Source organism: Micromys minutus, assembly GCF_963924665.1.
Source record: "Micromys minutus genome assembly, chromosome: 1".
Lineage (NCBI taxonomy): Eukaryota > Metazoa > Chordata > Mammalia > Rodentia > Muridae > Micromys > Micromys minutus.
In genome coordinates this window covers 224,936,964-224,955,486 of record NC_137969.1, presented here as the reverse complement: position 1 = coordinate 224,955,486, position 18,523 = coordinate 224,936,964, and the positions used below count along the sequence as shown (strand labels likewise).

At 48.5% G+C, this 18,523-nt stretch overlaps 1 protein-coding gene across 3 annotated transcripts in view; it reads left to right on the top strand.

Annotated features, from left to right (window-relative positions):
• The window catches only part of ACTN1 (actinin alpha 1), a 97,862-nt gene that overhangs the window by 66,394 nt on the left and 12,945 nt on the right, over window positions 1–18,523 (top strand). For all 3 annotated transcript variants that reach the window (XM_080930612.1, XM_080930611.1, XM_080930613.1), the window contains exons 4-11: window positions 585–671; window positions 2,464–2,551; window positions 2,986–3,064; window positions 5,535–5,616; window positions 6,745–6,830; window positions 14,195–14,287; window positions 15,481–15,711; window positions 17,542–17,689. In XM_080930612.1, the coding sequence (XP_080786738.1) occupies window positions 585–671; window positions 2,464–2,551; window positions 2,986–3,064; window positions 5,535–5,616; window positions 6,745–6,830; window positions 14,195–14,287; window positions 15,481–15,711; window positions 17,542–17,689 (894 nt within the window). The remainder of the gene's footprint in view (window positions 1–584; window positions 672–2,463; window positions 2,552–2,985; window positions 3,065–5,534; window positions 5,617–6,744; window positions 6,831–14,194; window positions 14,288–15,480; window positions 15,712–17,541; window positions 17,690–18,523) is intronic.

The following is an 18,523-nucleotide window of genomic DNA, read 5'->3' as shown; positions in this document are numbered from 1 at the left end:
GTCCGAGCTGTTGTCTTGAATGCATTTTAAAACAAAAATCTATTTTGAAACTTAAGAGCATATTGAGGTTGACCAATCGGGGGGTTGGTTAAAATGGCACCTCTTAAAACGGACCTGTGTAGTTTTCTCTTCCCTCTGGGTCTGCAGGAGTGGCTCTTTTGAGAGCTATGATTGTCCACAGACCCCCAGTTCATTGAGCCCCCATCACCTATGTGAGGGCTTAGAAATCTGTCCCCTCCCATCTTCAGAATGGTGACAGTGGTTCAGGGTGTAGAATCGCATCCTTTCTGACCCTATTCCTTCCTCATACCTCAGACAGGCTTCTCTCCTGGTGGATCGCACCAGCTTTCACCAGGTTTCTATGTGGAGCCGGGTGTGGCTCAGAGGAGTGTGCTAGGTGTGAGGTGTATGAGCTTATTCCCTTGCACAAATAAATAAAGGAATAAATACATTAGTAATTTTTCCCTCCCGGAAGTGGGCGATTTGTGCCGTGGGATGTCTAAGTGGTGTGACGTGGGACTGCGGAGAACGTGTGTCTGTCTTGCTCTGACCCACCTAACATGTCCTGCCACTGTTTCCTGTAGAAATTGTGGATGGGAATGTAAAGATGACCCTGGGCATGATCTGGACCATCATCCTTCGTTTTGCTATCCAGGACATCTCCGTAGAAGGTGGGTTTCTGCTTTGTTCTGTTCCTTTTCCCCCTGCCTTCCCTACTCAGTCTTCCTCTCTAAGCTCATCCAGAACTCCCTCATATGGTTTCAAAATAACCCCCAAAAGTATGTCGGCCCAGCCGCATTCCTCTTTGAGAAGGCCAAAGGCTGTTGTGGTTAAGTGTCTTAAAAGCCTCACTGGACCCTTAGTGGGAAAGGATGAGAAAATAGGAGGAATCTTTGGAAAGCGAGGGGAGCCCATGTCCATTGATGCGCTCACTGCTCCCCCTGGTGGCCACCTCTCAGATGTACACAAGTTGCCCTGGTATGAGAGAGTAATTCCTCTGTATTCCTTACTTCAGCCGTTTTTGTTTTGTTTTGTTTGGTTTGGTTTGGTTTGGTTTGGTTTTGGTTTTTTAAAGCTTTGCACCTGATAGTCTGCTCTTATCACTTACTGTTCATGGTTTTCTGTGTACATGATACATACATACAAAACCCCACTTTTTTAAACAATGAGATTGAGGGGGCAAATGCTTTTAAAATATACAGCTTTAATTTTTTATGTGTTTGGGTGTTTTTACCTGCGTGCATGTCTGTGTACTATGCACGTGCCTTGTGCCCCAGAGTTCAGAAGTGGGCATTGGATCTCCGAACACTGGAACTACAGTTGTCAGCCTCCCAGTGTGGGTGCTGACAACTGAACCTGAGTCCTGGAAGAGCAACAGGTAGTCTTACCCACCGGTCCCGTAAAGACTTGTCTTATTTTTATATGCAATGTGTATGTGTGTGCTTATATACAGGTGAGTCCTGGTGCCCTCAGGGGCCAGATGCACTGGCTCCTGGAGCTGGTATTGCCAGCAATTGTGAGCTATTCTAACACGGGTGCTAGGTACCCAGTTCAGATCTCCTGCAAGGGCACTGAGCCACCTTTCCAGCCCCATGCTAACTCATAAATAGATTATTATTTATTTAGAAGCAGGATCTCATCATGTACCTCTGGCTGGCCTGGAGCCTGCTATGTAGACCAGGCTGCCCTTGAACCCCCAGAGTTCTCCCTGCCTCTGCCTCTAGAGTGCTGGCATTAAAGGCGGGCCACATCACACCTGGCTCCGGTGGGAATTTTATAATTTGTTGCTCGTACTTGAGTAATTATAACCTCTGTACTGGTTCTTTAGCATTGTTTTAAGGTCCATTTTATGAATTAAATACGCGAGGTCACTCAGGAACCTGCCTTAGAAAAGGATAGCACCTGCAGTTCACAGATCTGAATACAAGGAGGCAGTGCAGCCTGCAGCCTTGGTGCTGGGAGTTCACCGTCCCCTGGGTGCCTGGATTTACCCTCCCGATCCACGTAGACTGACAGGGCAACAGACTCAGATTAGTGCAGTAATAGGAAGAAGCCTTCCTGCAGATGAACCTGGACAGAAATCCTTTCTTCCTGGTTCTCCATGCTCACCCTGTCATGCTTACCTGTGTCTTGTAAGTTTCAGGGACTCTTGCAGCTTGGAGCAGCCGTCAGTTGCTGACTCAACCTTGCATTAGTCATCTCTTGAATAGGAAGGTGTTAGGTAGCCACAGAAAGCTGCTGCTGTCTGGACATTTTAGTCTATGGTCTAAGTGGCTTGCTTTTTTTATGTTCTTGAATAGCTTTTTCACCTTTGCCCAACAAATAGATATGGTAGCCTTGACTTTCTCCTTTCTTGTAGCAATGGAGTTGAGCTCTTGAGGTCCCTGTAGAGCCTCTTATGAGCAGTGTTCCCTTTTCCCTGGATGAGCTCACTGACCTCCTCCCTCTACCCCTTTTTCACAGAGACATCAGCTAAAGAAGGGTTGCTCCTGTGGTGTCAGAGGAAGACAGCCCCGTATAAAAATGTCAACATCCAAAACTTCCATATCAGGTGAGTGCTGGAGCCAGGGGCTCACATGGAAGCTGACCTGCCTTCTCAGGGCATCCCCTGCCCCACCCTTGGTTGGAAGAGTGGGGGTGTGTAGTCTTGTTGGGAAGGGTGTATCCCTTTGAATCTGCCATCCCTCTCTGTGGTGTCTTGGACCTGACTGCTGGCTAGCACACCTGTTGATATTTGTGACCCTGGGAAGACCCCCAAAATTATGTCAGGAAGCCCAGGGTTTCAGACCAACAGGCTAAGCCTTCAGGGAGAGGGTTGGGTGGGTGTGGTGGGTGCCAACCACACAAAAAAAGCTTGACCCCAATACCTGTCAAGGACTTGTGGCAGGCAGAAGTCTCCCTTTCTGTCCCCGACTTCTAAATCCTGCTCCAAAGAATTGCTTAATAAACATCAGAAGTCATGTTCCCTTCTCTCTCCCTGGACAGTTGGAAGGATGGTCTTGGTTTCTGTGCCTTGATCCACCGACACCGGCCCGAGTTGATTGACTATGGGAAGCTTCGAAAGGTACTTGTGCTCACTTGATCTCATGCTGTCTTTTCCTGCTTGATGACTGGTCCCTAGTGGGTGGAGACAGGCTGGGGGAGGATAGGACAGGACCACTTCTGAGAGCCCAGTGTCCAGCCTGAAAGTTGTTGGCCTTATGGACCAGCTAGACGAGCTTTTTCTGTTCATTCCCCAAATCCCTTTACCACTAAGAAAGCTACTGTCATGAGGCAGCAGTGTCTGAGCAGTATACAAGGTGATGTGTTTCCTTTCCATTACTTCTGGTTTCATAAGGTGACAGTATTAATTGATGATGTAAAGCATCTCTTATCCCGAGGGACATTTCGTCCCTGTGTTCCCGTGTCACAGGCAGGCATTGCGGGTTTGATTCCTTGTGTTGCCCCTCAATTTTACTTATGCTTTAGAGATGGTGGTGGGTTTCACTCTGGTGCTTAGGCTGGTCTTCAATTCCTGGACTCAGGTGACCCTCAACCTCCCAAGTCTCTGGGACAGAAGCCATGTGCCATCATGTAACCATTTATGTCTGGGTGTCCGTGATTTTCTTGTATGAGAAATGTATGTTGAGGGGTGAGGAGGTTGTAAGCTCATGACAGTGCTGAGTTTTCAAGCTAGTCAGCGGGCACCAACCTAGACACCTTGGTGAGGTCTGTCCTGAACATTTTTATCTACCTGAGCTCTCCCCAGCTGTACACTGATCTGGGGAGGAATGAAAATGGAACCTGTTGGTGTATAGCCCTCTTGGCAGGTGGTCTTCTAGGATGGACAAGCCTGTTTCTCCCCTTTTCCCAGGATACCTGAGGGCAGTACCTAGCCTCCTGCCTCAAGCAGACATGCCTGTGCCCTAGGGCTTCTTGCTAATCAGGAACCAGGAAAGCCCTGATGGCTCCTACCCAGGCAACTGGTGTGGCAGGACCTTTGGTCTTAGGGTGTAAGAAAAAAAAGATTTCTGTGAGGTAGAAAGAGCAGATCCCCACCCTCTGGCCATCCCTCTCTCTCCACGAATGGAGAGGAGCCTGAAACCTGGCACTGTGTGCTGAGCTAGAGCCATTGTTCTCAGGCTAGGGGGGAAGTGAGCCCCAGCCCACTGGCTCAGCTGCTTTTGCATGGGCGAGAATGTCCCATATGTCACGTGCCTAATGGAGAGCCCTTGACTTCCTCTTTCTGACCTGTGAACAAGTGTGCCCTGAATTCCAGTGTACACATCTCTCTCTGACACCTCAGTTTCAATTCTTTGGTTGCCTCTCAGAATCCCCATGTTAAATTTTTAAAGATTTTTTTTTGAGATTATTAATATAATTACATCATTTCTCTCTTCTTCTCTCCAAATCCTCCCATGAATCATCCCCTCCCTTTTTCTCTCTTTCAAACCATGGCCACCTTTTCTTTATCGATTGTTGCTGTTGTTTTCTTTAATGATTGTTGCTGCTGCTGGGGTGTGTGTGTGTGTGTGTGTATTCCTAAATACATAAATATGCCCAGTCCATATGTTACCTGTATGTTTGTGTCTTCAGGACTGACCCTATAGTTTTAAATAACTGCTTGCTGTGCTCTTCCCTGGGGAAGGCTGTTTCTCCAGCTCTCTTGTTCCTCAGTTGCCTGCCGTTCTTTGTCAGGGTTGAGGCTTCCCCCTTCCAAGTTAGCAAATCTACTGTCATGCTGTTCAGGTCATGTGTAGACAGACATGGTAGCGAGGCTTCCTGGGAGTAGCTTCTAGACTTATAGGAGCTACAGTCTCACAGTAAACTCTTCAGCTCTTACAATAACCCTCTTCACAATAATCCCTGAGCATTATGCAGTATAACTTTTTGAGGACCTTCCAAACTGTCCTCCACGGCAGCTGCACCATCTTATGAGATTGACATGTGGCCCACTGAGCTGAGAAGGTGCCTACCTCCATTTTACGTTAACTCCATATTTGAAGTACACTCCGGGCTGCAGGGATCCCCGAGCCCCCAACATCCTTTGCTACCTTTAGCTTTCGGGAGAAGATCGCCAAGAAACGAGAAAAGCCACGGCTTCTTAGAATAACCCAACACATGGGAATACACAGTGGGCCACCTTGAACTTCTCACTAATCTTTACAGACTAAGAGCACATATCCCAACTATTGAGTTCAGATGGGGAGACTAAGTCTGAGTTCTTTACCCACATGTCCTGCCGAAACTGATGGTTCTCGGTTCCACTTCTTAGTAGTTCCTTCCTACCACAACTCTAACATCAGGCCTATGTTTTTACCCTATTTCCCCCACATACTAAAGTGTGATGGGGGAAGAGAATGTTTCAAACCTCTAAATAGTGGTCCCTATAAAAGGCCTTGAAGCCAGCCTTTCTTACCCAGAACCTGAGAGGAGCTGGTAGAAACTCTCTTTTTCTCTGTCTCTCGGTCTCCTGCCTGCCCCATGCCTACCCTGCTGGGATGAGCTGTGACCTGTGACTCTCCATATGCTCACTTTGTCCTTTTCTCCTTTAGGACGATCCACTCACAAACCTGAACACAGCTTTTGATGTGGCAGAGAGGTTCCTGGACATCCCTAAGATGCTGGATGCCGAAGGTAAGGGCTTTCTCCACTGTACCCCCGGAGCAGCTGAGGCACAAAAGGGGTGGGTCTGTGTTCTGGGGTCTCAGCTTGAAGAGCACTTGCCTGCCAGGGATTCTGTGTGGCTCATGCTGACATCACACAGCAGCATGGAACATTTCTGCAGAGGGAAGGCAGGCCTTCCTGCTCAGTCCTTGCTTTTGGAAGAAGCAGGAAGCGTGACCACCGTCCCTTGGGCTCTTGTTAATCCTAATGCTCCTGTGCTTTTTATGGTGTCTTATCCTCATACTGGGGAGCTGAAGCGTGTCTAGGGTAGAGTGTGTTGAGGCAGGGGGATTGTCCAAGATTGCCCCCAGCTCTGTACTCTCGATAACCCTTGGTATTTGAAATTTTCTTCAAGAAGATCCCAAACATGGACAGAAGCATACGATGATATAACACCCACCATTCCAGAAGGATTTTTGACATTCCATCACACCTTTTTTTTTCCGTATCCATTTGCTGTCTTCATTGGACTGTATTAAATCTCAAATATCATGTCACCGCTACCTGCTTCCAAGCACATGCCTCAACGATACCGGGTATTTTTGCGTATAACTAAAATACTTTCCACGGACCAGATGTGGTGACGTGTGCCTGTAATCTTAGCACTCAGGGGCTAAGACAGGAGGATCATGAATCTGAGGCCAATCTGGGTTCTATAAGTGAGACTGTTTCAAAAACAAACAAAAATCAGTTTCACATCTAGCAAACATGACTGGGATTCCAATATATCTCTTACCATGTGCATGACCAAAATCCCCCTAGTTTAAAATGGACACTGAAGGTGAGTTGGCTGTGCCTGTGCATGTATTTGGGTGGTGAGCTCTATAGGTCACTTCCTCCTTCCTTCAACCCCTTCTATTGATGTCATTAACTTTGTAATTGGAGAGGGCTGCCAGGTGTGATAGTCTTTGCTAGCATTCTGGGACATCACCTCACCCATGCCTCTATGGCTTATGCCCCTGTTCCTGGAAGTTGATTCTGAAGGCTGACTAGATTCAGGATGGACCTTTTGACACTTCAAGGTCCACTGGCTACTGCATCCCTTTAAGAGATGTGTGCTCACCAGATAGCTTTAACTGTAGCTCTTTCTCTCCACAGACATCGTCGGAACAGCCCGGCCAGATGAGAAAGCCATTATGACTTACGTGTCTAGCTTCTACCATGCCTTCTCTGGAGCCCAGAAGGTACCTGGGGCCCTGCTCCTTCTGTGCCTAGCACACCTCATGCCAGATCCCAGCCATGCCCTCCTGCCTCTCCCTTTCTCCCCCTCCATATGGCAGTGCAGGGGCCTAGACAGCCTGGTCTTGTGGGTAGTTAGCTGTGCTTCTGAAGAGGTCTTGTTTGTTTCCTCCCCAACCACATTTCTGCTGTCTCTCACCATCTCTCAGGGTGGAAAACACAGCAAGTGCTAGTCCTCTGGAGCCTCATGCCCCGGCTGCATGGCCCAGGGCGGGGTGTGTGAGAGATCGGTGGTTCCTGACTGCAGGAGACCGTAAGCCACAGTCCCACCCCTGTGAAAGTGACAGTCTTGACAGTACTGGGGCTTCCGTTGGGCTGTGGCACACCTCCTCTCTTCAGTTTGCCCCTCAAGTATAGCAAGTCTGTCTCCAGCCCTTGAACCTGCCTAGGACGCCCATGTGGACACTATGCACTTTGTTCTTAGACATGAGCATGGCCCGTGGGAGGAGTGGAGGGGATGTGAGTGGCAGTGAGGCCCCTTCTGGTATCCTGTCCCAGAATGCTCCGGGAGGCAGAGGGGCAAAGCCAGGTTGTATGGTTCTGTAATACACCAGAGCCCAGTTCCTGCTGTGGGCACTGAAAAACTGGAAGTTGTCACTCGATACCATGCTTATCTGGGGCAGCAGACTCCCCGCCCAGAAGCAGCAGCACATGGCTGTGACCACAGAAACCTTCGTGGCTTTGGTCCCTAGGCCTGCCACATGTTCCTCATGACCTCTGAGTGACCTGATGAAGTGCATGATGGGAGGCTCTGCCCTCCACCCCTACCTCCCTTGCTCATCTCCCTGTCTGCTCACCTCCCTTCTCTCCTGATGCTCCCTCCCCTTCTGTCTCGTGCTGTCTGTCCGCTGCTGCTGTTTGGGTTTGCTCTGTACTGCTCTACTCTCTCCTCAACCTCTTCTCCTTCTCTGTGCAGATGTGTAGGCACGGTAAGGCCGGAGGGGAAGGCCATGTGACCTAATGTTTCATGTCACTGCCACGCCTTCTCGGTGCGCAGAAGGTGAGCTCACCCTTGGCCTCGCCCACTCTCCTGGCTGCCCTTTGGCCCATCTTGTCCGCCTCAATGGACTCAGGTCCTGAGTGAGACGGGGTTAGTTAATTCACCCATCCCCTTGGGGGGGACAGGACACTTCAGAACCCTGGAAGTACACTTAGGGATGCCAGAAAAGCCCAGCCTCTTGGTCGCCTTCCATTGAGTCACGGGCATAGTAGACCCCACAGAGGGGAAGGCAGACGAGCTGTCAGAACCTGGATCCTAAGCCATTCCCTTAAATACCCAGAATCCCTTTCACCTCTGAACCTTCCTCCTTCCTGCCTGGCCAAGGCCATCTTCTCATATCTAGGCAGCTGTCAGGGCAAGGGAGAAATCTTCTGTCTTGATGTCCAGACTGGGTCCTGCATGTCCATGGATAGTTACAAACAATACAAGAATGCCATAGACTGGAGCTTTGAGCATTCATCACTAAAACCTACCCTGCAGACAGCAGCAAAACTTCTTTTCTCGTTTTTTTTTTTTTTTTTTTTTTTTTCTCTCTTTCTTGTTTTCAGTTGGTCTTTTCGTTGGTTTTTTTGTTGTTGCTTGTTTGTTTGCTTTTTTGTTTGTTTTTTCTCAAGACAGGGTTTCTTTGTGTAGCCTTCACTGTTCTGGAACTGGATGTGTAGACCAGGCTGGCCTTGAACTCACAGAGGTCCACCTGCCTCTGCCTCTCAAGTGGTGGGATTAAAAGCCTACACCACCATCTGGCTTTTTTTTTCCTTCATGGTGGTACTGAGGTTGAACCCAGGGCCTGTACTTGCTAGATAAGCATTTTCCCACCAAGCTTCATGTCCAGCAGTTTAAAAAAAATGTCTTCTAAACAAATCAGTCTCTCTCTCTCTCTCTCTCTCTCTCTCTCTCTCTCTCTCCCTCCCCCCCCCCTCAGATAGAATTGCCTTTAGGAAAAGGTACCTCTAAAACATTGCCCAAAGACAACCAGATGAGCCTGTAGCAGCCCTGGTTCTCAGAGGGTGGGTACCTGGACCTGCCTTTCTACCAACTGCAGAGAACGCAGCCCTTCCTGTTGGTTCCTCAGTGGCCAGCCTCCAAGGGATCTTCCCTGCTGGCTTCCCAACTCTCCCTCTGTCCCCCCACCTCTGGGGCTCTCCTGCCGACCTCTGAACCCTGTCCCCCACCTCTTAGGCAGGACCTGAGCAGCCTCTCCACTCAGCCTGCTAACCACATAGAGCACACGGTCAGGCTGACTTGAGGTGGTCTCTCCATTCCATCCAACTATCCCAATCCTCTTTTTATGGCCCTTTGCCTTTAAGGATTCTGCCTAGGGCTTCACGCCTGCTGACACTGGCCTTGCCTGTCTTTGATGCCTTCTCTGTGGCCTGGCTGATGATAATGCTCAGTAGGGGTGTGTGTGTGTGTGTGTGTGTGTGTGTACATTTGTGTGTATGTACATGTGCATGCACAGATGTATGGCGTAGATGAGGCGTATGTCTCCTATGTGTGGTGGGGAGAGTGTGGGGTTTGTGTGGCTTTCCCTCTGAAATCCTCCTCCCCTGTGCTCTCTTCCCTTTCCTCATCCCTGTTGCAATCATTTCATGCTTTTGTCCAGATCCCAGAATGGGAGCACAGACAGTGGCAGAGTGTGGGGCCTCAACCAGAGTTATTCCACAGTACCTACATAGGAAGACCGGCTCTGGAGGGATGCATACCTCTGGTTCGGGGGAGATGAAGGAGCCTTTCTGCATTTCACACTCTTGTCTTGACTCCCCTTGTGGCTAGTCATCATGACAAATACCTTCCAGAGCTCTATGCATGGCCCACCTTCCTCTACACACTTTTCTCTGGTCCGTCAGACATATTAGAAGTAGAAAAGCCCCAGATAATAGTCATATACATTGGCATGCAAGCATATGGTGGACAGACACAGCTACTGAGAGACTGCCCTCGTTGGTGAGGACCAACTTTGGCTGGTTTGGGTTCTGATTTCTTGCTTTCCTTCCCTGCCCAGGTTTAGAATGGGTGGGGTGCATCAAGCTTTTGTTTGTGCTGCTAGTGTTGGGGGTGGTTTTCTTGGGAGATATTTCTAGGATTGGCTCTTAAATGAGAAGACTTGATCTGATGCGGGTGTTTCTGGTTGCTTAGGGACAGGTGGAGCTGCCTGCCTCCATCCACCTGTCCATTAATCACTCGGTTCACTAGTGTAAATCTTCTAAGGGGCAAAAACTATTCCCATTCACAGAAACTGTCTGGAAAAGCAAGGGGGCAGTGTTCAGAGCAGGGCTTGCACTGCAGTGGGTCTGTGCAGAAGAAATGGTTGTGGAGCTGCAAGATGCTTTCTGGGAGCATCAGCTTGGAGCTTGGAGGCTTACATTTGAGATAAGGTGCTCCCAGGGAAGGCTCAGGTACCACTAGGTTAGGGCAAAGAAGCCATCATAAGGCGTTACATTACTAACAGTGGTGGCTAAGGTCAGCACAGCTAAGGCAGAAGCTTCGAGGTGTGAAAGGAACAGCCGGCATTACCATGTCACTATTGGACAGAAGTTCTGGAGAAACTGAGGCACAGATAGAGGGACAGATACGTGTCCCCAAACTGATCCCAGCCTGCTTGTCTTGGGAAAGCTTTATTTTAGGACTAGGAGCCATGATCTGCTGGGCTTAGTAAACCCAAGGGAAGGGTGGTAGTAGATTAGACAGGGGAAGGGATAAACCAGGCAGTAGTAGTCAGTGGACTAGGGAGGAAGCAAAGGCAGTTCAAGCTAGAATTAGGAAAATTTGCAAGCATCAGCAAGGAGACCCCTGTAGCAGTCATGAACTATGAGTTGTGGGTGAAGGAGTCCTGGTATGTCGCTTTGCCTAGTTTGAGTATTTGATAACACTTTAATTGTTGACAGCCTTTCTATAGATGGACCTATCTCAGGTGACTTGGCACTCTGATTATCAGGGCAGAAGTTTGGCACGGGATAGCTGAGTCTCTAAGAACAGTGGTTCATGGCTTTGTAAACAATATATAAAATTAAATGTGTGGCTGGGTGTGGTGATACATGACTTTAATTCCAGCACTTGGGAGGCAGAGAGGTAGGTGGATCTCTGAGCTCCAGAGCAACCTAGTCTACATAACAAGTTCTAGAATAGCTAGAGCTACCTAGAGAAACCCTGCACAAAAATAATAATACTACTAATAATAATTTGTATGTTAAGTTACATGCACAGCACAGTTGAAAGTGGTCACAAACACTGAAAATACACCCCTTCCTCTGGCATGTTTGCTCAGCTCATTGGCATCTAAGCTTTTCTCACATATTATCTCACGCAGTCTGTCATTTGGAAAGACTTGGGCAGCCTAGTTCTTGCATGGGTTCTTGCCCATTCCATCATAGAAACCCAAAGTCAGACAGGTCCAGGTTTTCGTGTGAACTAGCTGCCATCTCTGCCTTTCTCTCATGGCCATTTCTTTCCTCTCCTGGGCCAAGTCCCTCCCTGGTGCTTCTGAACTCCAGCAGCCTCACCAGGGTTGAGTATGCACTGTGCCGCTATCCCCACCCCAAGGCTCTGCTCCCACCATGCCTTGGGCTTCTCTGGTGGGAGCTCTGGCAGGAGCTCTTCTCTAGCTCTGAGGAGAGGAAGCCAGATATAGGGCTGCTGCTGCCATCTGTGGCCTGATTCCTTTCATTCCATGTGTGAGAGATGCAGGGCCAGCTGGGTTGACTTGTCTCACCTCCTTGACTAAGGTTGGTTGGTAGTGACTAGACTCTCTTCATAAGGGAGCCACCTGAGAGCACATGTCACCTATGTCCCTAGAAGGCTTATTCAGGAAGTGGACAAGCAGTGTTCTGAGGACAGCCTCTGTCTTCAAGAATCTGCTTCTCAAATGTCGAGGACTATTATGCCTAAAGGTGACGCACAGGTGTTCACAGATGGGACTTTTATAAAGAAAGCACTCTTATGTTCTGTTGGCTTGTCTTTACCAAAGGCAGGTCCTTCTAGAATGCTGGTAGAGTCCTCAGGCTTTCTCTCCTGATGAATCTAGCCTGAAAAGGATAGGCCAGGATATAGGCTTGTTTGTAAAAGGGTTGGATCCTTGCAAAAATCCCCCAGGAGTCCTATGTGAAAGTCTTCCCCAGATTTCATCCAAAGGAGTCATCTTTGGCTGTGGAATGGTCCACAGAGTGTGGCCAAGCTTTAGAGTCTACTGAGCAAAGCTTTCAAAATTATGCAAACTCTAGCTGGGCAGTGGTGGTGCACATCCTTAATTCCAGCACTCGGGAGGCAGAGGCAGGTAGATTCCAGGCCAGTCTAGTCTACATAGTGAGTTCCAGGACAGGCAAAAAAGGTACAAACTTAGACCCTACTCAGCCTACTAACTTGGCAAACAAGTGGAAGTTTATGGCTGTTGAACCCAGGATTTGAGGGTGCATCTGGAGGACAGCATGCTTAATGTGAGATTTATTTACATTAAAAACCATAGCAGCAAGCTAGCATGGTGCTGCACACCTATAATCCCTGTACTCAGGGGTGTGAGGCAGGAGACTCTTAAGTTCTGGGCCAGCCTGTTTATCTACAATGAGGATCTGTGCATGACTTGTTAGTGGCAGTGTCTGCAGCTGCACCACCTCCTGGTTGACTGTGGTCCTCTGCCCTAACTTCAGTAGAAGTAGTTTTGATAACAGCAGGCAGATTATCACCTCAGCCAACTTCATGGAGCATACTGACTTCGTGTTTATAAGTCTGCAATCTTTGTGGATCCTGCCTCTGAAGGAAGCAATGGTTTGCTCAGTGCCTCAGGTTACTATAGTTAACTCGGTGGTTCTCAAGAAGGATAGCAAACAGGACATCTGTATGACAAAGGACCATGCCGTCTCCAGGACAAGGGTTGAGGGCAGGGATGATGACTGAGGAGAGCCAGGAGGCCCAGAGTCCCTATCCAGATGACTCTTAGATCCCCTCTGCCCACTCCCATATTTTCCGTTTGGAGTCCCAACTGTTCTAGTGCCCACACTGTAGGATGGTCTCTTGGCATTTCCCTTGAGCGGGCTTTAAGACATAGCTTTATGCATGCCCTGTGTGTCCCCAGAACACTCACCCGCAGGCATGGGATTTGGTCGGCCTTGCCTTTTTGAAAACACTTTCTTGGAAAAAGCCGCATGTCATAGACTTTCCTTCCTGTTCTCAGGAAGTTCTTCACACTCAGGCTCATTTTTGTGGTAACAGGAGGTCTTTTTGTTCATTGAGCAGATTTGGGTTCTGCCGTCCTTTCTCTTACAGTAGGTGTCCTTTATCTGTAGGTCACCTGTCCCAGGGTCTCAGGGTTCATATATACCTTTTCACGGGCATTGTCTTTTGTACCCCAAACCATCTCCTTTCTAACCCGTGGTCCTGAAAGAACCCCGAAATCAAAGTGTAGAGTTAGTATATGTATAAAAACACAACTCAGCTTCAGAACCACTCAAGTAGGCCAGAGGTGGTAGTGAATACCTTTACACCCAGCACTTGGGTGGTAGAGGCAGGCAGATCTCTATGAATTCGGGGCCAGCCTGGTCTACAAGAGGTGAGTTCCAGAATAGCCAGGGCTACATGGTAAGATGCTGTCTCAAAACAAACAAACAAACAAACAAACAAACAAACCCTCAAATCACTTCATTTAAGTGGATTTGGAGCACAGGGTCCCTTCTGGTGTTGGAGACAGAGCATCTTTTCTAGACACCAGAGTCTCCATGGGGCTAGGCCTTGTGCCTGGTAACCTTTACATTCCATATTGAGGACAGTCTCTGGTCCATCATGGCCCGTGTTTGGTCCACAGTGTGGCCTGAGCTGGGCCATCAGTATCTGTGCTGGTCTCCTGGGCTTGCCACCAGTGTTGGGTTGACCCTTACATCTCATCCTCCGACATTAGATTCTCTGTAAAGGGCTTTGAGTCAGGAGTCTTCAGAGAATCTTCAGGGGCCCTAAGAGACCTCACTGTCAGCCAGCACTTTATCCTCACATCTTCAAAATCCCATCAAATCTAGCTCAAGATCCCAAGTCCTGTGATTCCTGGAATTCCGGGCTGGGCATGAGTTTCTTCCTCTCTCCACCTGGCCTGAGATTTTGAATACCTTGGTTACTTGATTAATTCCTTCCCAACATGCATGATAGAAATCAGCCCTTGTCCAGGGCTGGCAAAGGGGTGCTGATGGAGAAGTCAGAGTGGGTGGGGTGTGTGTGTGTGTGTGTGTGTGTGTGTGTGTGTTAGCGGGGTGGAAGGAGTTTGTTGGCACACGTGTGTCCATATACCTCTGCTGCTGGGGCAGGCTGGTCATGACTTTATCTTGTTGCTAGGCGGAAACAGCAGCTAATCGCATCTGCAAAGTGTTGGCTGTCAATCAAGAGAATGAACAGCTTATGGAAGACTATGAGAAGCTGGCCAGTGATGTAAGTACCCCTGTGTTCTTCTAGCCTTGCCCCAGCAAGGCCCTGTATTACACCCTGAGAGTGTGAAGCCCTCAGGATCTGTACCTGTATTATCGTTCTGTGGACAGTTAATATAGGGCAGCTTGGTTCTGAGCCTCTGGGAGAGCAAAAGTGAAGACAGAGATGGTCTCCGGGTTACAATGGGTCTGGGAGATGCCTTCACCTCTCTGCCTCTTGCTTTTTCTTTCTCTTACTGAATGGGAGTTGAGCCCTTGGATCTCAGAGGCATTTGCAGCCTGATAAACTGTCCCTTGGGAAGTTTTGCCTGAACTAGATAGTACAGGGCTATGTCTGGGAGGGCTCAGTGCTGTCTCAGTCTTGATACTTAGCAGTACTTGGTAGTCAGGCCATTAGGGGACAGGATGAGGAGTTAATCAGCTGACCTGCTATCATTTGGTTAAGGGGCTGCTTGCAGAATCCTTACAGAATCCACCCCTTTGAACTGTCCCCCTGGCCTTCGGTGGCTTTGCCCTCCAGCTGAGTGAGAGCCAATTGCTTAGGCTTTAATCCCTACTTTGCTGTTCCAACCAGTCACTGCAGCAAATTGCGTGACCTGGCAGAGCCTTGGGTGCCTCCTCCATGATGTGGGGGTGATCGCAGCACTTGACCACGTTGTATTTCTGTGATTATTCCTGTGACTCACTTTGTGGGGCGTGCCTGGCATCATGCAGGTGTTGCATACGCTTCCTGTCACCCATCCCAGTAATCCTGCATCTTCTTCCTCACCCTCACCATGGCTCCAGGATAGACATCTAGGCTGACCCAGAAGCTAGTCTCTGCCTTTGGGGCCAGAGGTTCCCGTTCTTTTACACCCCTGCATGGTGCGGATGAAGAAACTGAGGCCTGGCTACACTTAAGCTCAAGTCTCCCTGCTTTTAAAGCAGCCAGTGATTCTTTGGTTCTTCCTATATTGGAGCAGAGATGAGGGGCGTGGGCTCTGAGTTGACCATATCCTGGTCAGCTTGGAGGAAGCACCCGGAAGCCTTGCTGCATGGCATGGTGAGGTCTTTGTAGGTAGTTAGTTGGAAGAGAGTGTGCCAGAAGGAGAGAACTTTTTGCCAGCCCTATTCCTGGGAGGAAAGGGCCTGTGGAAGAAAGGCAAACTGGCCTTGGCGCTCCTTACCCTGTGCCTTTCCTCTGTTTTGCCGCCTTAGCTGTTGGAGTGGATCCGCCGCACCATCCCCTGGCTGGAGAACCGGGTGCCTGAGAACACCATGCAGGCCATGCAGCAGAAGCTGGAGGACTTCCGAGACTACCGGCGCCTGCACAAGCCACCCAAGGTGCAGGAGAAATGCCAGCTGGAGATCAACTTCAACACACTGCAGACCAAGCTGCGGCTCAGCAACCGGCCCGCCTTCATGCCCTCCGAGGGCAGGATGGTCTCGGTGAGTGCCAGGGGCAAGTCTGGGGCCTGCCTGGCTGCCTCCATTCCCCATCTGCTTGGAGGTGGGTTTTTTCCTACCTACAAACCTAGTCCATGTTTCTTATACTTTACCACATAGGCATGAGCCCGGCCAGCTTCTCCCCCTGACTGTTCTAGTTCAGGTTTGTCCATCTCAGCCCCTGAGCATTCCAGACTTCCCTACACCTTAAAAAATAAAATTTTAAACAGAATATCTGGTCATACTGAACCAAGCAGTAATATTAAATTTTAATTTCATATAACATTGAGTACTTTCAAAATAAGATAACAACAACAAAAACAAAGCAAAACAAACTTTGGTTATCTTAAATAAAAATTAATTTTTGTAGTGTGGCTATAATATGCTAATATGTAAAATATTAAAAAGTAGATGTCATTTATAATCTTACTACCTACTATAAATTTTGTTTCAATTTGAAAATATTTTAATTTATTATTATTGTTGTTGTTGTTGTTGTGATGATGATGATGATGATGATGATGATGATGATGATGATGATGATGATGATGGTGTGATCCTAGGCACGGAATCCAGGTCCTCATGGATGTTAGGCAAGTATTCTGATACAAAGCCTCATCCTCAGCCCCTATTTTATTTTTTTTCTGTGAGATAGGGTCTTGTTAACTTATCCAAGCCGGCCTAAGACTTACCTGTGCCCATGAAGGATTCTCCTGCCTTGGCGTTCCAAGTAGCTAGGATTCCAGGCCTGTGCTACTAAGTCCAGTTTTAATCTTTATGTATAAATATTTTAAGTGACTCTTAAAGCATGTTTTATATAAGATTTCTTTAAAAAAACAAATACACCTATAACAAGTTGGGTGTGACACATGTCTCTATAATCCAAGCTCTTAGGAGTTGGAGGCAGGAGGATCCCAGCAAGTTTGAGGCCAGCCCAGGCTATATAGCTAGGCCCTGTCTGGAAAACAAAAAACAAAGCCCTAATGTTGCAACCAGTCTTCTGTATCACTGGTCCCCCTCCATTATGTCCTCTTTTGTGTTTTTGACATCCCTTCCTTCCCCAGGACTTTTTGAGACTGGAGAACACAGAACAAAGTTATCAAGGCAGAGAACCTTTTATCTCCTCAAACAATGAGTAACATTAACATCAAAAACTAAGCAAACAAAACCCAAACACACTGAGCAGGACTGGAGAGGACAATCCAAGTGGGAGGAGTCAGGAGCAAAGCGTCCTTACACAGAGAAAGTAGGCCTGTTGTACAATCAGTTCGGAATACTTTAAAGCTCAGGGCTTAATCAAATGCTTTGGTGTTGTTGAAGTCACTGTGAGCTAACAGTTACTCTGGAGAGATAGAGGGGGTGCCTCTGATGTGGGGGCAAATGCCTGGTGTATGGCCAGGAAGATGGTGCTCAAACTGGCTCCGCTCTAGCGGTACCAGCTGGGTGCATCATGCAAAGGGTATATGCATTTTTGTTTTCTCATGATCATGGCTGAGTCTCATTCGAGCTGCTCTCCAGAGCCTAAAGTCTAGAATCTGAGATCCTTAGCTTTATAGGATGATGCATATCTTGGATCTTGTGTGTCCGATGGCTTGTTCTTGGACCTCTGAGACTAGCCAGCATCCCGTTGGAAGCTGGTCAGTGTAGGGAGGCTCCATGGCTGGATGGCCTATGTGGACTCAGATTCCACTCCTATCCAAAAGTCAGGGAATTACTAACAGGAGCTAGAAGAGAGGTAAGGGATGCACACGGGCGCTAAGATCTGGAAGCATCTTTTTCTAGAAGGCTTTGGTCCCTTCAGGTTCTCTGAGCCTGTGCCTCCCATCTCTGCAGGATATCAACAACGCCTGGGGCTGCCTGGAACAGGCAGAAAAGGGCTACGAGGAGTGGCTGCTGAATGAGATCCGGAGGCTAGAGAGATTGGACCACCTGGCAGAGAAGTTCCGGCAGAAGGCCTCCATCCATGAAGCCTGGACAGATGGTGAGGCAGAGCCAGCCCTTGCCTCCGACTCCCATCCTGCAAGCCCCCAGCTATACCTCCTTTCTTTTGCTTTTGCTTGTGGCATCTCACCTGCCTCTTCAGAGTTCTCTGGCATTAGACAAGTTCATTAACCTCTGGGTTGCTTTACCTCCTGTGTTTGTAAAGTAAGGACATTAGTACCAACGTTCTAGTTCCGTAAGGGTTCAATGGCGAGGTCACAGGCACGCTGAGAATTACTGAGAGCAGTTTTGTGAGAGCACCATTCTTTCCTTGTCTGCATCACTGCCATTGATTTTTTTTTCAAGTCCTTCAGTGTGGCTCTCAGTCCCAACTGTCTCTGAGAAGCATGGTCAGTTTGTCTGTTTTCAAATCTCTGGCATGCAAATGGTAATGCCCTCCTATGTCTTCACCTAGGCTGGATCGGGTGCCTGTTTAGTGATGATCAAGGTTAACTGTAGAGAGACAGTCATGCAGGATCAGGCTTTTCCTCAGAGGCTGGCTTGGGTTAGAGCAGTGTTCTCAACACGTGGCTCTTGACCCCTTTGGGGGTCGAACGTCCCTTTTACAGGAGTCACCTAAGACCATAAGAAGACGCAGATGATTTATGATTCATAGCAGTAACAAAATTAAAATTATGAGGGAGCAATGAAAATATTTATGGTTGGGGGTCACCGCAGCATGCGGGACTGTATCAAAGAGTCATAGCGTTAAGGTGGAGAAGTGTGGGACGGCCCCGCCTGTTTTCCTGCATTCTGCTGGCCACATTGGCTGGAGCCCCTGAGGCAGAGCCAACGGTCACTGGTGCCATAAGACTTTATTCATCCCTGGGTCCTG